General features: G+C 51.1%; 1 protein-coding gene across 1 annotated transcript; it reads right to left on the reverse strand.

Annotated features, from left to right (window-relative positions):
• Positions 1–9,997: 9,997 nt before the first annotated feature.
• On the reverse strand, positions 9,998–16,633 carry LOC117437596 (uncharacterized). Its single transcript, XM_034072106.1, has 19 exons — positions 16,489–16,633; positions 16,146–16,225; positions 15,770–15,895; positions 15,330–15,409; positions 15,127–15,247; positions 14,941–15,030; positions 14,633–14,740; positions 14,023–14,188; positions 13,387–13,457; positions 13,144–13,293; positions 12,856–13,007; positions 12,186–12,267; positions 11,974–12,075; positions 11,313–11,489; positions 11,063–11,218; positions 10,872–10,973; positions 10,654–10,756; positions 10,508–10,567; positions 9,998–10,431 (listed from the first exon to the last, which is right to left on the reverse strand). Exons 1-19 carry the CDS (start codon positions 16,604–16,606, stop codon positions 10,283–10,285), a joined length of 2,193 nt encoding a protein of 730 aa, XP_033927997.1. The 5' UTR covers positions 16,607–16,633; the 3' UTR covers positions 9,998–10,282.
• Between the last annotated feature and the right edge of the window lie 328 nt (positions 16,634–16,961).

Genomic DNA, 16,961 nt, shown 5'->3' on the forward strand with positions numbered 1-16,961 from the left:
TTGTGTATTTCTCTGGCAGTCAGTATGGTTCTGTTGATAGCTGTACACAGCTGGGCCTAACCTTTTTCTCCTGGATAGCTCTCTGATAACAGTGGAGGCCATCCCTCACATCAAGGTCTGGCATAGCATGTGTCTCCACCGCTCTACACCTGCTGGGTTGCAGCCAGCAGCGAAGCTCAAGGTTCTTCTTGGTGGCAGACACAGAGGCCAACCCAGTCTTGCCCTTGACTGTGGTAAGCAATCTCAGTTCTTGCACCTTGTTGTCAATGCAGAGTTTCACCTGCTTCACCCAGTAACAAGTCACTACTACAGCAAAGCACACACAGATTTACATTAGCAGAGTAACTATCCCAGAGTGCATCAGCATGTTGAAGATGCTGATGACAGCAAGGGACTAACCAAAGAAACTTCTTACCAGTGGATTTCTCCCACCCTCTTCATTTGTTCCACTACCTGCTTTGTAACAGTACCATTATCTTAAAATCTTTCTAGCTTTTGCCTTAGCATTTTCTAGCAGCTGTTGCAATTTTGCATTCTTTAACACCTCTTTTACAAGTGACAAATCCATACAATACAAGGTACTGGTTCTTGTTAGCAACTGGCTAGTAAATACAGGTGGTTTTATACACAAAGTCACAACCTCTAATAACAGCTACTTTACAAGCACACATATTCAAGCTGTTGCTTTTCAGTTGCCCCCAAGTGATGTTTTACAATCATTCGTTTTTCCTCTGTCTCATTCTGCTTGGGGTATTCACAGTCAGCTCCTGTAGCTGATGCATCAAGTTCTTCTACTCATCTGTCCAGCTCATGGCAAGGCTTGACAAACTTTGCAGGCAGTCGCCAAGGACCTCTAGGTAGGAGGACAGAAATATACCCCTTCCTCTGGGTTATCAGTTGTTGAGAAATAGACAGATTAAAGTGATTCCTTAAAGCAGAAGCATCTGATGCAAACAGAATGTGAACCAGCTGCAGAAACAGACTGCACAGTGTTAACAGTCAAAGGGGTTTGTTCCAGCATTACACTTACAGCTAAAACCACCGGCCTATCGGCAACTGCACTTTGGCATTAACCTTTTCTTGCTCGAAAGGTTAAACTGCTACCTGTTAAAACTGTTACATGAACCTGACAACGAAAAATACACAGAACACTGTCTGCCCTCATCACACACACACACAGACACACACATATATGGGATCCCACAAGCACACTGCACACAACTACAGTATTTGAAACACAAAATCCAGACAATCATTGCTCCAACTACACAGTCCCACATGCAGAGCATGGCACAAGGACCCTGTAAAGACTACCAGGAAACCAGCTCCGAGAAGCATCATCGCAGTGTGGGGTGGCAGGCTCAACCTTAGCGGGCGTCCCCGCAGAGGCTCTGCCTCCCTCACATCGCATGAGGCTTGGGCTTTTATACTGACCAAAATGCACACTCGTTCCGACACAGGTGGCCAGCCTATGTTGGAAGAAGTTGCCAGCAATACCTCTAAAGGTTTCCAAGGGTCGATAGAAACATGGACATACTTATATTGACCAACTTCTAGTACATGAGTATCACAGAGAGACTGTATCAAAGGAGTTGTATATGGGGTCCCAACTCCACGGTCTGACACATTCTGCCCGATACCCCTGATAAGAGCATACAAGAGACTTTCCCACTGCGGGTTTTGAACCAGCATATACACCACAAGGAAACCGTGCAATACATCTGCATCCCCCACCCATCTCACTTCTCCCTTTACAGCTACCCATTTATCATGAGGATATGGGGGATATAAATCAGGCTTCTTTTCCGGATGAATAGGCTCCAGGTCAAGAGCACCATCCAGGTCAGCATCAGCATTATCAGGTGTCTCAGGAGCAGCAACAGCAAACTGATGAACGTGCACAGTTCTCCAAATGACTAACAAACTTTTCACAGCATCATTGCCATTCGTGGCTGCATTCCACAGCTTAACTCCTGCCCCATTCCACAGCTTAACTCCTGCCCCATTCCACAGCTTAACTCCTGCCCCATTCCACAGCTTAACTCCTGCCCCATTCCACAGCTTAACTCCTGCCCCATTCCACAAGGATATCTCAAATCCGGTAGACTCATCAATCTCTGGGTAACGTGTCTTTGACCATTTCAACATTAACTTTAGGTCTGTCTCTTTAAGGGTTGCTCCCTTCACCTTAGGAAGGACTGAAAACATCCATAAATCAGGGGCTTCTTCCTTAGTAATTCTCTCCCAAGTCTCGAGATTAAAGCTTCACCGACTCCCACAATTCTTCCCCTATCTTACGCCATTGATCTTTGGAGAATAACTGTCCCGTATGTTCTAACAACCCCTTCGTGGCACCAAAGTAAAACATCCACAAGTTCCTGTCGGGGTATCGAGTACCTGTTTTCTTCGCTACGCTTCTATCGTAGCCTTTTCTATGGCTGATACAGCGAAACCCATCCCGAACCAGACCGCAGTCTGCCTGACTCACCGCTCAGCCGTGGCCACGTCATTTGAGCTCCTTTCCTGCCTCTATGGGCAGCCGGGATCTCCACCTTCTCTCGTCTCTCTCTCTCCTGGTATCACGTCGGGGTCACCAGAATGCCGCGGGCAGGTGGAGGGGAGAAAACACCAACACGATGTAGGTTCACAAAGCTCCGTTTATTGATTACAAGGCTGCTCTTAATATACTGTCTTACACGTGATCACGCATTACTTGATTGGCTGCTTGGCTTTGCCCACGAGGGATACACGCTCCCCTTTACCTGTCCTGATTGGGTTCACACCTTGGCTTCAGCTTAGCGTTACATCATGCTTCTGGCATCTTGTTATTGCATTCCTGTTTGCTGATCTTGACACTTCTTCTTCTTTTATCCTGGGGTCAGAAGTTCACTTTCTCACAGCTTGCTGTAGGCCTGTTCAAGCGCCCATGCTCGACCCCCAACATCTCCCCCTCTGTTTTCAAATAAAGCATTAGCATCTGCTGCACACGTTGCATAATACATTGTAACAAACAAGGTCCAAAAAACAAACTTAACAACATAATCATTATTGGTCTGCTAAACATCATGATTAAACTCCTTAACCAACTACTTGTTCCTAACGATTTTAACCAAGAGTCTATAGGATTTGTTTCTACAGTAAGTTTTTTCATTGTGAATAGATTCAGAATGATCAGAAAGATTCATACAACACATGCCCAGAAGCATTCTAATGCAAAGGGCATGTGAAGCAGCTGCAGACGTGAACTGTACAGTGTTAACAGTCAAGGAGTTACACTCCCCCTTTCTTTTTGATCAGACAAAAAGCCATTTATTGCAAAGCTTTAACTCCTTATATACTATTGCTTACACACACCTACAGCACTTTGTCATATCATGATTGGATACTTGTCTTGAAGACCCTTAGTGACTAACATATAATTGGTTAAGCACAGGTGTGAGAACTTGACCTCCAACACTTGCCAACAGTCCACAGTTCTCATCACTCAGTGAATTCCAGCTTCTTCTTATCTTGCTTACTTGAGCTTCCTCAGGCCTCCCATGGCCTTGCTGTATCCCTCAGAGTTATTCAGAGCTCATGTACCAAATATCCATTCTCCTGTGGGAACTGTCTCCACATGGGCTTTATGGGGTAATTATGGGGCTCTATGTGGTAATTATTCGGCAATATTGGGACACTATGAGGCAACAATGGGGCTCTATGGGGCATTAATGAAGTTCTATGGGGCGAGAATGGGGCTCTAAGGGGCAATTATGGGGTTCTATGAGGCAACAATTCTGTTCTATCGGGCAGTAATGGGGCACTATGAGGCAACAATGGGCTTTATGGGGTAATAATGGGGCTCTATGAGGCAACTATTGGGCAATAATGGAGCTCTGTGAGGCAACAATGGGGCTTTATGGGGTAATAATGGGGCTGTATGTGGTAATAATTTGGCAATAATGGGGTCTATGAGGCAACAATGGGGCTCTATGGGGTAATAATGGGGCTCTATGTGGTAATAATTGTTCAGTAATGTGGCTCTATGAGGCAACAATGGGGCAACAATGGGGCTCTATGGGGTAATAATGGGGCTCTATGAGTCAAAAGTTGGGCAATACTGGGGCTCTATGTGGTAAGAATTGGGCAATAATGGGGCTCTATGAGGCAAGAATGGGGCAACAATAGGGCTCTATGGGGTAATAATGGGGCTCTATGAGGCAAAAATGGGGCTTTATGGTGTAATACTGGGGCTCTATGTGGTAAGAATTGGGCAATAATAGGGGTCTATGAGGCAACAATGGAGCAACAATGGGGCTTTTATGGGGTAATAATGGGGCTCTATGTGGTAATTATTGGGGAAGAATGGGGCTCTATGAGGCAACACTATGGCAACAATGGGGCTCTATGGGGCAATAATGGGGCTCTATGTGATAATAATTGGGCAATAATGAGGCACTATGAGGCAACAATGGGGCAAGAATGGGGTAATAATGGGGCTCTATGAGGCAACAATGGGGCAACAATGGGGCTCTATGGGGTAATAATGGGGCTCTATGAGGCAACAGTTGGGCAATAATGGAGCTCTGTGAGGCAACAATGGGGCTTTATGGGGTAATTATGGGGCTCTATGTGGTAATAATTGGGCAATAATGGGACACTATGAGGCAACAATGGGGCTCTATGGGGCATTAATGAAGTTCTATGGGGCGAGAATGGGGCTCTAAGGGGTAATAACAGAGCTCTATGAGGCAACAATGGGGCTTTGTGTGGTAATAATGTGGCTCTATGTGGTAATAGTTGGGCAATAATAGAACACTATGAGGCAACAATGAGGCAACAATGGGGCTCTATGGGGTAATAATGGGGCTCTATGAGGTAATAATGGGGTCTATGAGGCAACAATGGGGCTCTATGAGGTAATACTGGGGCTCTATGAGGGAACAATGGGGCTTTTATGGGGTAATAATGGGCCTCTATGTGGTAATAAATGGGCAAAAGTGGGGCTCTATAAGGCAACAATGGGGCAACAACGGGGCTCTATGGGGTAATAATTGGGCTCTATGAGTCAACAGTTGGGCAATAATGGGGCTCTATGAAGCAAAAATGGGGCTTTATGGGGTAATTATGGGGCTCTATGTGGTAATAATTGGGCAATAATGGGGCTCTATGAGGCAACAATGGGGCTTTATGGGGTAATAATGGGGCACCATGAGGTAATAATTGGGCAATTATGAAGCTCTATGAGACAACAATGGGGCAACAATGGGGTCTATGGGGTAATAATCGGGCTCTATGAGGCAACAATGAGGCTTTATGGGGTAATAATGGGGCTCTATGTGGTAATTATTGGGCAAGAATGGGGCTTTATGAGCCAACAATGATGCAACAATAGGGCTCTATGGGGTAAGAATGGGCCTGTATGAGGCAACAATGGGGCTTTATGGGGCAATAATGGGGCTCTATGTGATAATAATTAGGCAATAATGAGGCACTATGAAACAACAATGGGGCAAGAATGGGGTAAAATGGGGCTCTATGAGGGAACAATGTGGCTTTATGGGGTAATAATGGGGCTCCTTGAGGTAATAATTGGGCAATTATGAAGCTCTATGAGACAACAATGGGGCAACAATGGGGTCTATGGAGTAATAATCGGGCTCTATGAGGCAACAATGGGGCTTTATGGGGCAATAATGGGGCTCTATGTGGTAATAATTGGGCAATAATGGAACACCTTGAGGCATCAATGGAGCAACAATGGGGCTTTATGGGGCAATAATGGGGCTCTATGTGGTAATTATTGGGCAAGAATAGGGCTCTATGAGGCAACAATTGGGCAACAATGGGGTCTATGGGGTAATAATGAGGCTCTATGAGGGAACAATGGGCCTTTATGGGGTAATAATGGGGCTCTATGAGGGAACAATGGGCCTTTATGGGGCAATAATGGGGCTCTATGTGGTAATAATTGGGCAATGACGGGGCACTTTGAGGCAACAATGGGGCAACAATGGGGCTCTATGTGGTAAGAATGGGGCTGTATGAGGAAACAATGAGGCTCTATGGGGTAATAATGGGGCTCTATGTTTTAATAATTAAGTAATAATTGGGTTCTATGAGGCAACCAGGGGGCTTTATGTTGTAATAATGGGGCTCTATGTGGTAATAGTTGGGCAATAATGGGGCTCTATGAGGCAACAATGGGGCTCTATGGGGCAATAATGGGGCTCTATGTGGTAATAATTGGGCAATAACGGGGCTCTATGAGGCAAGAATTGGGCCTTATGGCGTAATAATGGGGCTCTATGAGGGAACAATGGGGCTTTATGGGGTAATAATGGGGCTCTATGTGGTAATATTTGGGCAATAATGGGGCTCTATGAGGCAACAATGGGGCTTTATGGGGTAATAATGGGGCTCTATGTGGTAAGAATTGGGCAATAATGGGGCTCTATGATGTAACAATGTGCTCTATGGGGTAATAATGGGGCTCTATGTGGTAATAGTTGGGCAATAATGAGGCTCTTTGAGGCAACAATGGGGCTTTTTGGGGCAATAGTGGGGCTCTATATGGTAATAATTGGGCAATGACGGGGCTCTATGAGGCAACAGTTGGGCAATAATGGGGCTCTATGTGGTAATAATTGGGCAAGAATAGGGGTCTATGAGGCAACAATGTGGCAACAATGGGGCGTTTATGGGGTAATAATGGGGCTCTATGTCGTAATAATTGGGCAAGAATAGGGGTCTATGAGGCAACAATGTGGCAACAATGGGGCGTTTATGGGGTAATAATGGGGCTCTATGTCGTAATAATTGGGCAAGAATAGGGGTCTATGAGGCAACAATGTGGCAACAATGGGGCGTTTATGGGGCAATAATGGGGCTCTATGAGGCAACAATGGGGCTTTTATGGGGTAATAATGGGGCTCTATGAGGCAACAATGGGGCTTTATGGGGTAATAATAGGGCTCTATGTGGTAATCATTGGGCCATAATGAGGCACTATTGTTGGGGGTCGAGCATGGGCGCTTGAACAGGCCTACAGCAAGCTGTGAGAAAGTGAACTTCTGACCCCAGGTTAAAAGAAGAAGAAGTGTCAAGATCAGCAAACAGGAACGCAATAACAAGATGCCAGAAGCATGATGTAACGCTAAGCTGAAGCCAAGGTGTGAACCCAATCAGGACAGGTAAAGGGGAGCGTGTATCCCTCGTGGGCAAAGCGAAGCAGCCAATCAAGTAATGCGTGATCGCCTGTAAGACAGTATATTAAGAGCAGCCTTGTAATCAATAAACGGAGCTTTGTGAACCTACATCGTGTTGGTGTTTTCTCCCCTCCACCTGCCCGCGGCATTCTGGTGACCCCGACGTGATACCAGGAGAGAGAGAGACGAGAGAAGGTGGAGATCCCGGCTGCCCATAGAGGCAGGAAAGGAGCTCAAATGACGTGGCCACGGCTGAGCGGTGAGTCAGGCAGACTGCGGTCTGGTTCGGGATGGGTTTCGCTGTATCAGCGATAGAAAAGGCTACGATAGAAGCGTAGTGAAGAAAACAGGTACTCGATACCCCGACAGGAACTTGTGGATGTTTTACTTTGGTGCCACGAAGGGGTTGTTAGAAAATACGGGACAGTTATTCTCCAAAGATCAATGGCGTAAGATAGGGGAAGAACTGTGGGAGTCGGTGAAGCTTTAATCTCGAGACTTGGGAGAGAATTACTAAGGAAGAAGCCCCTGATTTATGGATGTTTTCAGTCCTTCCTAAGGTGAAGGGAGCAACCCTTAAAGAGACAGACCTAAAGTTAATGTGGAAATGGTCAAAGACACGTTACCCAGAGATTGATGAGTCTACTGGATTTGAGATATCCTTGTGGAATGGGGCAGGAGTTAAGCTGTGGAATGGGGCAGGAGTTAAGCTGTGGAATGGGGCAGGAGTTAAGCTGTGGAATGGGGCAGGAGTTAAGCTGTGGAATGCAGCCACGAAAGGCAATGATGCTGTGAAAAGTTTGTTAGTCATTTGGAGAACTGTGCACGTTCATCAGTTGCTGTTGCTGCTCCTGAGATGCCTGATAATGCTGATGCTGACCTGGATGGTGCTCTTGACCTGGAGCCTATTCATCTGGAAAAGAAGCCTGATTTCTATCCCCCATATCCTCATGATAAATGGGTAGCTGTAAAGGGAGAAGTGAGATGGGTGGGGGATGCAGATGTATTGCACGGTTTCCTTGTGGTGTATATGCTGGTTCAAAACCCGCAGTGGGAAAGTCTCTTGTATGCTCTTATCAGGGGTATCGGGCGGAATGTGTCAGACCGTGGAGTTGGGACCCCATCTACAACTCCTTTGATACAGTCTCTCTGTGATACTCATGTACTAGAAGTTGGTCAATATAAGTATGTCCATGTTTCTATCGACCCTTGGAAACCTTTAGAGGTATTGCTGGCAACTTCTTCCAACATAGGCTGGCCACCTGTGTCGGAACGAGTGTGCATTTTGGTCAGTATAAAAGCCCAAGCCTCATGCGATGTGAGGGAGGCAGAGCCTCTGCGGGGACGCCTGCTAAGGTTGAGCTGCCACCTCGCACTGCGATGATGCTTCTCGGAGCTGGTTTCCTGGTAGTCTTTACAGGGTCCTTGTGCCACGTCCTGTATGTGGGACTGTGTAGTTGGAGCAATGATTGTCTGCATTTTGTGTTTCAAATATTGTAGTTGTGTGCAGTGTGCTTGTGGGATCCCATATATGTGTGTGTGTGTGTCTGTGTGTGTGTGTGATGAGGGCAGACAGTGTTCTGTGTATTTTTTGTTGTCAGGTTCATGTAACAGTTTTATCAGGTAGCAGTTTAACCTTTCGGGCAAGAAAAGGTTAATGCAAAAGTGCAGTTGCCGATAGGCCGGTGGTTTTAGCTGTAAGTGTAATGCTGGAACAAACCCCTTTGACTGTTAACACTGTGCAGTCTGTTTCTGCAGCTGGTTCACATTCTGTTTGCATCAGATGCTTCTGCTTTAAGGAATCACTTTAATCTGTCTATTTCTCAACAACTGATAACCCAGAGGAAGGGGTATATTTCTGTCCTCCTACCTAGAGGTCCTTGGCGACTGCCTGCAAAGTTTGTCAAGCCTTGCCATGAGCTGGACAGATGAGTAGAAGAACTTGATGCATCAGCTACAGGAGCTGACTGTGAATACCCCAAGCAGAATGAGACAGAGGAAAAACGAAGGATTGTAAAACATCACTTGGGGGCAACTGAAAGTAACAGCTTGAATATGTGTGCTTGTAAAGTAGCTGTTATTAGAGGTTGTGATTTTGTGTATAAAACCACCTGTATTTACTAGCCAGTTGCTAAGAAGAAACTATACCTTGTATTGTATGGATTTGTCACTTGTGAAAGAGATGTTAGAGCATGCAGATTTGCAGTAGCTGCTAGAAAATGCTAAGGTTAAAGCTAGAAAGATTCTAATATGATGGTAGTGTTATAAAGCAGGTAATGGAACAAATTAAGAGGGTGGGAGAACTCCACTGTAAGAAATTGCTTTGGTTAGTCCCTTGCTGTCATCAGCATCTTCAACATGCTGCTGCACTCTGGGATAGTTACTCTGCTCATGTAAATCTGTGTGTACTTTGCTGTAGTAGTGACTTGTTACTGGATGAAGCAGGTGAAACTCTGCATTGACAACAAGGTGCAAGGACTGAGATTGCTTACCACAGTCAAGGGCAAGACTGGGTTGGCCTCTGTGTCTGCCACCAAGAAGAACCTTTAGCTTCGCTGCTGGCTGCAACCCAGCAGGTGTAGAGCGGTGGAGACACATGCTATGCCAGACCTTGATGTGAGGGATGGCCTCCGCTGTTATCAGAGAGCTATCCAGGAGAAAAAGGTTAGGCCCAGCTGTGTACAGCTATCAACAGAACCATACTGACTGCCAGAGAAATACACAAATCCCCAGAACTCAACAACATCAAGAAACAGCAATGACAGAAATCTTTGTAATATCTGTTCTATTCTGTGTGACCGTGGGTAATGGACAAGTATACTGAGCACATCTGGTAAATCCTCATTATTCCATCCTGTTACATGGTGTGTAAATAATGGACCAAACTCCTTTGGGAACACCGTTTCCTTCCGCAGCAGCGTCCCCTTTCCTGATCCACGGAAGCCCGGAAGGAATCCCTGCATCTTCCTTGCGGGATAACGGGATAAGGTTTGGAGTCCGTGCTGCCTGGATGCTGATGGAGATGGAGAGCAGGGAATGGGAACCTTCGGGCTCCGGAGCTCCTTGGTCCAGGTTTGTCTCTGCCATCCTCTTCCCTAAGGAAAACTGCGCCGTTCCCAGCACCAGAGCGCCCACAGGCTGCATCCCAGGCTCTGCTGCTCCGGTGTGCTCCGGAGGATGAGCAGGGTCTGAGCCGTCAGGGAACGGAGTTCGGGATCGGCCTCTTCCATCAGCACTTCCAGGGCTGTGATCCAAAGAGACAGGGATGAGCCTCCCATAGCCCCCAGCATCCCCCCCCCAAGCCCCTGCTCCCTCCTCACCTCTGCAGATCTCCTCCAGCGTCCCAGAGCTTTCCCCTCTTAGGGGCCGCGCAGCCAATCCTGTGCACAGGGATCCATTGGGATCCATCAGCATCCACTGGGATCCATCAGGGATGCAGCGGGATGGGGACCGGGATGGGGCTCACCAATGAACCTGACGGCTGCCTCTCGCAGGGGGACCTGAGCATCCCGCAGGTACTGCAGGCTGTGGTGCAGGCATGCCTGCATCCTCTTCCTGCTCCGCTTCACCTGCAGAGGGAAGGGGATGCTATGGGAACGCCCCCCCCATTCCCATCCCGATATGGGATGGGCAGAGCGGTCCAACAGGTTTCAATGGGAATAGGGATGGATGCAGGGTCCATACCAAGCATTCCATAACCCTCCACATCTGCTTGGTCTCCAATAGGTGCTGGAGGTCTTCCCATCCCAGGAGCGTCGCCACAGCAAAGAGAGCTTTCCGGGAAGCCTGCAAAGGATGGGATGGGACATGGGCCCTTGGGAATGATCCCACCCTCTGGAATGTGGGATACAGGATGGGGGGGGGGGGGTCCTTACCTTGACCACGCTGTGGCTTTTGTCATTTAGATGGAAGAAGACAGGGAGCAGCAGATCCCAAGTCTTGCTCCGTATCCTCCTCCAGTCACAACCAAGCATCATCTCCAGGAGGAAGCAGACCAAGCGGATGGAGAGCGCCCGGAGCCGCTCACATCCCTGCAGGAAAAAGGTGGGATATGGGGATGGATCCCAACGGGATGCGATGCCCCGGAGCCATCCAAGGGGTAGGGGGACCCCATGCAGCCCTTACTGCATCAAAGAAGGGCCGCAGGTCCTGCACCAGCCCCACGGCAATGGGGCTGGCCTCCTCCCTCGAGAGGTGCTTCATCACATTCTGTAGGATGAGCAGGCCTTTTATCTGGAGCTTCTCTGTGACATCCCAGAGCCTGCCCAGGATGTGGGGCAGGAGCTGCTGCAGTTTCCTTGCCTGCAGGAAGAGATGGGGGCTACTTGGGGGGCAGTCAGAACTCAAGGCTCTGGGGGCCAAGAGGGGCCCCCATGGTCAGGTCCTGCCCCATAGGCAAGAGGGTGCCCCATGACCCATTGAGAACAGGGCTCCCCATGACCCATGCACTGCCCCATGGCTGTGCCCTGCCCCATACCCATACCACAGCCCTGCCCCATAGCCATGCCCTGCCCCATACCCATACCCAGCCCCATACCCATGACCAGCCCCATACCCATGACCAGCCCCATACCCATACCCTGCCCCATACCCATACCCAGCCCCATACCCATGACCAGCCCCATACCCATACCCTGTCCCATACCCATGACCAGCCCCATACCCATGACCAGCCCCATACCCATACCCTGCCCCATACCCATGCCCTGCCCCATACCCATACCCTGCCCCATACCCTCCCCACGGCCCCGCCCCCCAGCCCTGCCCCCATTCGTGCCCCCCTCACCAATCTGCATTCCTTTGAGAGCCTCAAGAGCTTTTCCATCAGTGTAGCCACGGTCACCACCCCCTGGGGGCCCTCGGCCCCCCCAGCATCGGAGGCCCTGGGCTAAGGCAAAGGCAAAGGTGCTGGGACCCCCCCCGAATCCGGCAGGATCCATAGGGAGCCATGGGGGGGGGGGCTCACAACCAAGGCGAGGATGGAGGTGTCCCACGTACCTCGATCATTCCCAGGAGCTCCTGCAGGGTTTCTATGGGCTCAGAGATGCTCAGGACCATGTCCCACATGACCAGGTCGGAGCTGGGAGGGAGATGGGGGAGTCAGGGTGGGGTGGGAATCCCATGGGATGCTCCATGGGGGATCCCCATAGGGGGGATGGGGAGAGGAGATCCTTAGGGATGTCAAAGCAGCAGAAAGGGCGTTAAGATCATCCCATTCCAATCCCATGGATTGGGATAGAGGGACCAGATCCTCAGCATCATAAAGGGCTTTAAGATTATCCCATTCCAATCCCATGGATTGAGGTAGAGGGACCAGATCCTCAGCATCATAAAGGGCCTCAAGATCATCCCGTTCCAACCCCAGTGCCATGGGGTGGGATGCAGGGAACTGCTCCTTAGGGATGTCAAAGCATCATGGAAAGGGCCTTAAGATCCCCCCATTCCAACCCCAATACCATGAGGTGGGATGGAGGAACCAAATCCTTAGAGATGTCAAAGCATCATAAAGGGCCTTAAGATCATCCAGTTCCAACCCCAGTGCCATGGGGTGGGATGCAGGGACCAGATCCTCAGCATCATCAAGCACCTTAAGATCCCCCCCCATTCCAGCCCCATTGCCATGGATTGGGATGCAGGGCCCAGGTGCCCAAGCCCTCCAGGCTGGTACCTCTCTCTCAAGGGCACGTTGAGGACCATGGTGACAATCAATTCCCTGGGATACTTGATGGCCATGAGGGTGATGAGCTCATCCATCCTCCACATCTCTTCTATGCTGCTGTTCCTCAGGCATTCATGGATGCTCCTCACCACGCTGGGTATCTGGAAGCAGGAGCACGGGGCTGGGAGCTCCTTCCCCATCCCTCTCTGCTGCTTTGGGTACCCAGGAGCCCCCCTCGGGTTTGGGATGGAGGAGGAAGGAGCGGATGGGATGGGAACGCAGCCATGGGGCACCCACCTCCAGCAGCCAGAAGTCAGGGTCACGCAGGACCAGCTCCAGGATGTTCTCTGCCACCCTCTTGTCAAAGATGCTCGAGTCCTTCATGGCCTCAATGAGCACACAGACCATCTCCATCCGCTCCCGTGGGAACAGGAGCACTGCAAACTTCTATGGAAGGAAGGGTGGGAGCCATGGGGATGCATGGTTCCTGCTTGGGGAAGCAGCCCTCCATAGGGTCCAGCCATGGGGGAGCTCTGTTACCATAGTGAGTACTCGGGGGCTTGCGTCTAATTCCAATCTGCGCTCTTCCACTTGCTTCTGCTTTCGCCGTTCTGAAGAGGAAGGGGGATATGGGGGAGTCAGTGGGATACAGGAGCATCAATGGGATAGAGGAGCATCAATGGGATACAGGGGAGTCAGTGGGATAGAGGAGCATCAGTGGGGTACAGGGGAATCAATGGCATACAGGGGAGTCAATGGTACACAAGAGCATCAGTGGGATACAGGGGAGTCAGTGGGGTACGGGGCAGTCAGTGGGATACAGGAGAGTCAATGAGGTACAGGAGAGTCAATGAGGTACAGGAGAGTCAATGAGACACAGGAGCATCAGTGGGATACAGGGGAGTCAATGGGATACAGGAGCATCAATGGGATACAGGAGCATCGATGGGGCACAGTGAAGTCAATGGGATACAGAAGTATCAATGAGATACAGGAGCATCAATGGGATACAGGAGCACGAATGGGACACAGTGAAGTCAATGGGACACAGGAGCACGGATGTGGCACAGGAGCATGGATGGGGCACAGGAGCATGGATGGGACACAGGAGCATGGATGGGGCACAGGAGCATGGATGTGGCACAGGAGCACGGATGTGCTCGCTGCCTGTGGTACCTCTGTGATGCATCAGGTACTTGTAGATGTTCCGGAGCACATCCAGGGCCGTGTTGCTGGTCCCGTCCTCGCTGAACCGGAACAGGAGGAACTGGCCCAGGAGCTGGCCCAGGAGCTGCTCTGGGTCCAGGCGGCTGAAGTGGCTTCCCTGGGCCAGGAACGGCTTCTGGGGGGGAGCGGAAGGGGAGGAAAGCAAAGGATGAGCAGGGGAGGAGGAGGAGGTGGAAGAGGAGGGGAAGGAGATGAAGGAGAAAAGAGAAAGGGGAGAAGGGAAGGAGGAAAAGGAGAAGGTGAAGGAGAAACAAGGAAAATGAGAAAGGAAAGAGGAGGAGGAGGAGGAGATGAAGATGAAGGAGGAGGAGAAAGAAGGAGAAGGACCAGAAGAACGTGAAGAATGAAGGAAGAAAGAAGAAAGGAGAAGGAAGAGCAGGACCAGGACCAGGAGCAGGACCAGGACCAGCAGCAGGAACAGGACCAGGACCAGGACCAGGACCAGAAGCAGGAACAGGACCAGGAGCAGGAACAGGACCAGGAGCAGGACCAGGCCGAGCACCGGATGCGCTGCAGTTCCCCTCTCCCCCCGCAGGGGTCGCTGCCGCCCCGTCCTTACCTTCAGCGTGTAGTGGCGCAGTCGCAGGACCCGGCTCAGGGCCTTGATCCTGCCCAGGGCCCGGTTCCTCACAGTGCTGCTGGGGTTGCAGCTGAAGCACAGCAGGAGCTGGGCAAGGGGGAGAAGCCTCGGGTGAGCCCCGGGGCTGCAGCAGGGGCTGGACCCATCCCACTCCCATTGCAGCTCCCGTTGGAGCATCCCTGGGATGCAGGCGATGAGGGTTTGGTCCCCTCACTGAGGGTGATGCTCTGGCCGCAAGGACCAAGGCACGGTCCCTATGGATGAGGAGCATCCCACATAGGACAGACCTGCAGGATGCTCTTCAGCTCCTCGCCGGCCTCGGGGTCTGCAGAGTTGACAACCAGGCTCTTGAGCATGCCATCCATGGCTTCCAGTGCCTGCAGGAACAAGAGCAGAGCCCTTCGGGTACCAACTGCGGGCATCCCACAGCCCCAGTGTTCCAAAGGGAGCTGCGGGCTCCTGGAGCACCTTACATGTTCATAGTAGAAGGTCTCCACCTCCGAGAACTCCTCTTCTGGAGGCAGGAAGAAGATGCTCATACAACAGATCTCTGCGAAGCTTGTCCCCAGGTCCTCAAGCCCTGGCTGCACTGAGCTGCAAAGGGAAGAAGGCTCCGGTTGGATGCTGGGGATGGAAGCAGTGTGGTCCATCCAGGAAGGATGCGCACTTGTGGTACCTCAGTTCCACGACGGCTTCCATGGCGAGGTGCCACACATCCGTGTGTACCTCGGTGACAGGCTGCTCTTGGAGTATTGCCTATAGGGCACAATAGGCATAAGGGATATGGGGGGCCACCAGGCTTGGGGGCTGGAGGCCTTTGCCCCATAGCATCCCCATAGCATCCCCATAGCATCCCCACAGCATCCCCACAGCATCCCCATAGCATCCCCACAGCATCCCCATAGCATCCCCATAGCATCCCCATAGCATCCCCAATAGCATCCCCAATAGCATCCCCATAGCATCCCCATAGGATCCCTATAGCATCCCCATAGCATCCCCATAGCATCCCCATAGCATCCCCCTAGCGTCCGCATAGCATCCCCATAGCATCCCCATAGCATCCCTATAGCATCCCCATAGCTTCCCCATAGCATCCCCATAGCATCCCTTCACCTGGATGGTCTGCACGAGCTGGTTGTTCTTGCAGAAGGTATCCAGCCCCTGTTTCAAGCCGCGGCGCCTGGCGGTGTAGAGCAGGAGGCAAATGCTCCGAAGGAATTCAACCTTCTCCTGCTCAGACTGGAAAGCAGTGGGGATGGAGGCACAAAGAGGGAGGGTGAGAGGGGACAGGGGTACCGGGGTGCTAAGGGTGGAGGCAGCACCCACTAGCACTCATCAGCACCCATCAGCATCCATCAGCATCCATCAGTATCCACCAGCACTCATCAGCACCCACCAGCACCCATCAGCATCAATCAGCACCCACCAGCATCCATCAGCACCCACCAGCACCCACCAGCACCCACCAGCACCCATCAGCATTGCTCACCACGGCTGCAGTGTTGTCAAAGGCCTCGATGAGGTCCACCTTGTCCTGCTCCAGTTCATACACTGGTAACCAGCTGGCATCTGATGGAGGAAGAGAAGAGGTTTGGGCAGCATCCAAGGAACGTGCTGCTGGTCATGGAATCATGGAATGGGTTGGGAAGGCCCCAGAGAGCATCCATTGGCTGTCACCAAGGCTGTGTCCAACCCAGCTGTGGATGGAGCATCCCCCCTGTGCCAGCGCCTCAGCCCTTCCATAGGGAACAACTTCCTTCCATCCCAGTGGAACTTCCCCTGTTCCAGCCTGATCCCATCACCCCTCGTCCTGCTCCCAGCCCAACACTCACGAGGCTTCAATAGCAGAACTGGGGACTCCTCACAGGCCTCCAGTGAGGAGGTGCTCCCATTGGAATCCTCATCGCTCTCCCAGGCCTGCCGGGGGGCTCCTGGGGGTGTCTCCATCATCCCACGGGATGCAGAAAGGGATCGGGATAACCAAGGGGAAAGCTTGGATCAAACGCAACAGGGCTTGAGCTCGGAAGCAACAACAGCTCCTTCCTCCTGCTCTTCCCTGCTCCACTGCTGCTCCCCTGACACAGGCACTGAAATAGGGGGGACCCAAATGACGTCACAAAGAGCCCCCGTTCTAACCCGTTGCCATGGTGACCTGGCTGGGTTCCGGAATGGAGCTGCAGGGCCACGAGCTGCATCCCTGCATCCCAACATGCTCTGTGTGGGGACCCGTATGGGGCTCCATCAAGATGGGGTTTGGGGGCATTTAGGGGTACCAGCAGTGATGGGAGGGATGGAGATGCCCGGG

This window comes from Melopsittacus undulatus, chromosome 24, assembly GCF_012275295.1.
Source record: "Melopsittacus undulatus isolate bMelUnd1 chromosome 24, bMelUnd1.mat.Z, whole genome shotgun sequence".
NCBI lineage: Eukaryota > Metazoa > Chordata > Aves > Psittaciformes > Psittaculidae > Melopsittacus > Melopsittacus undulatus.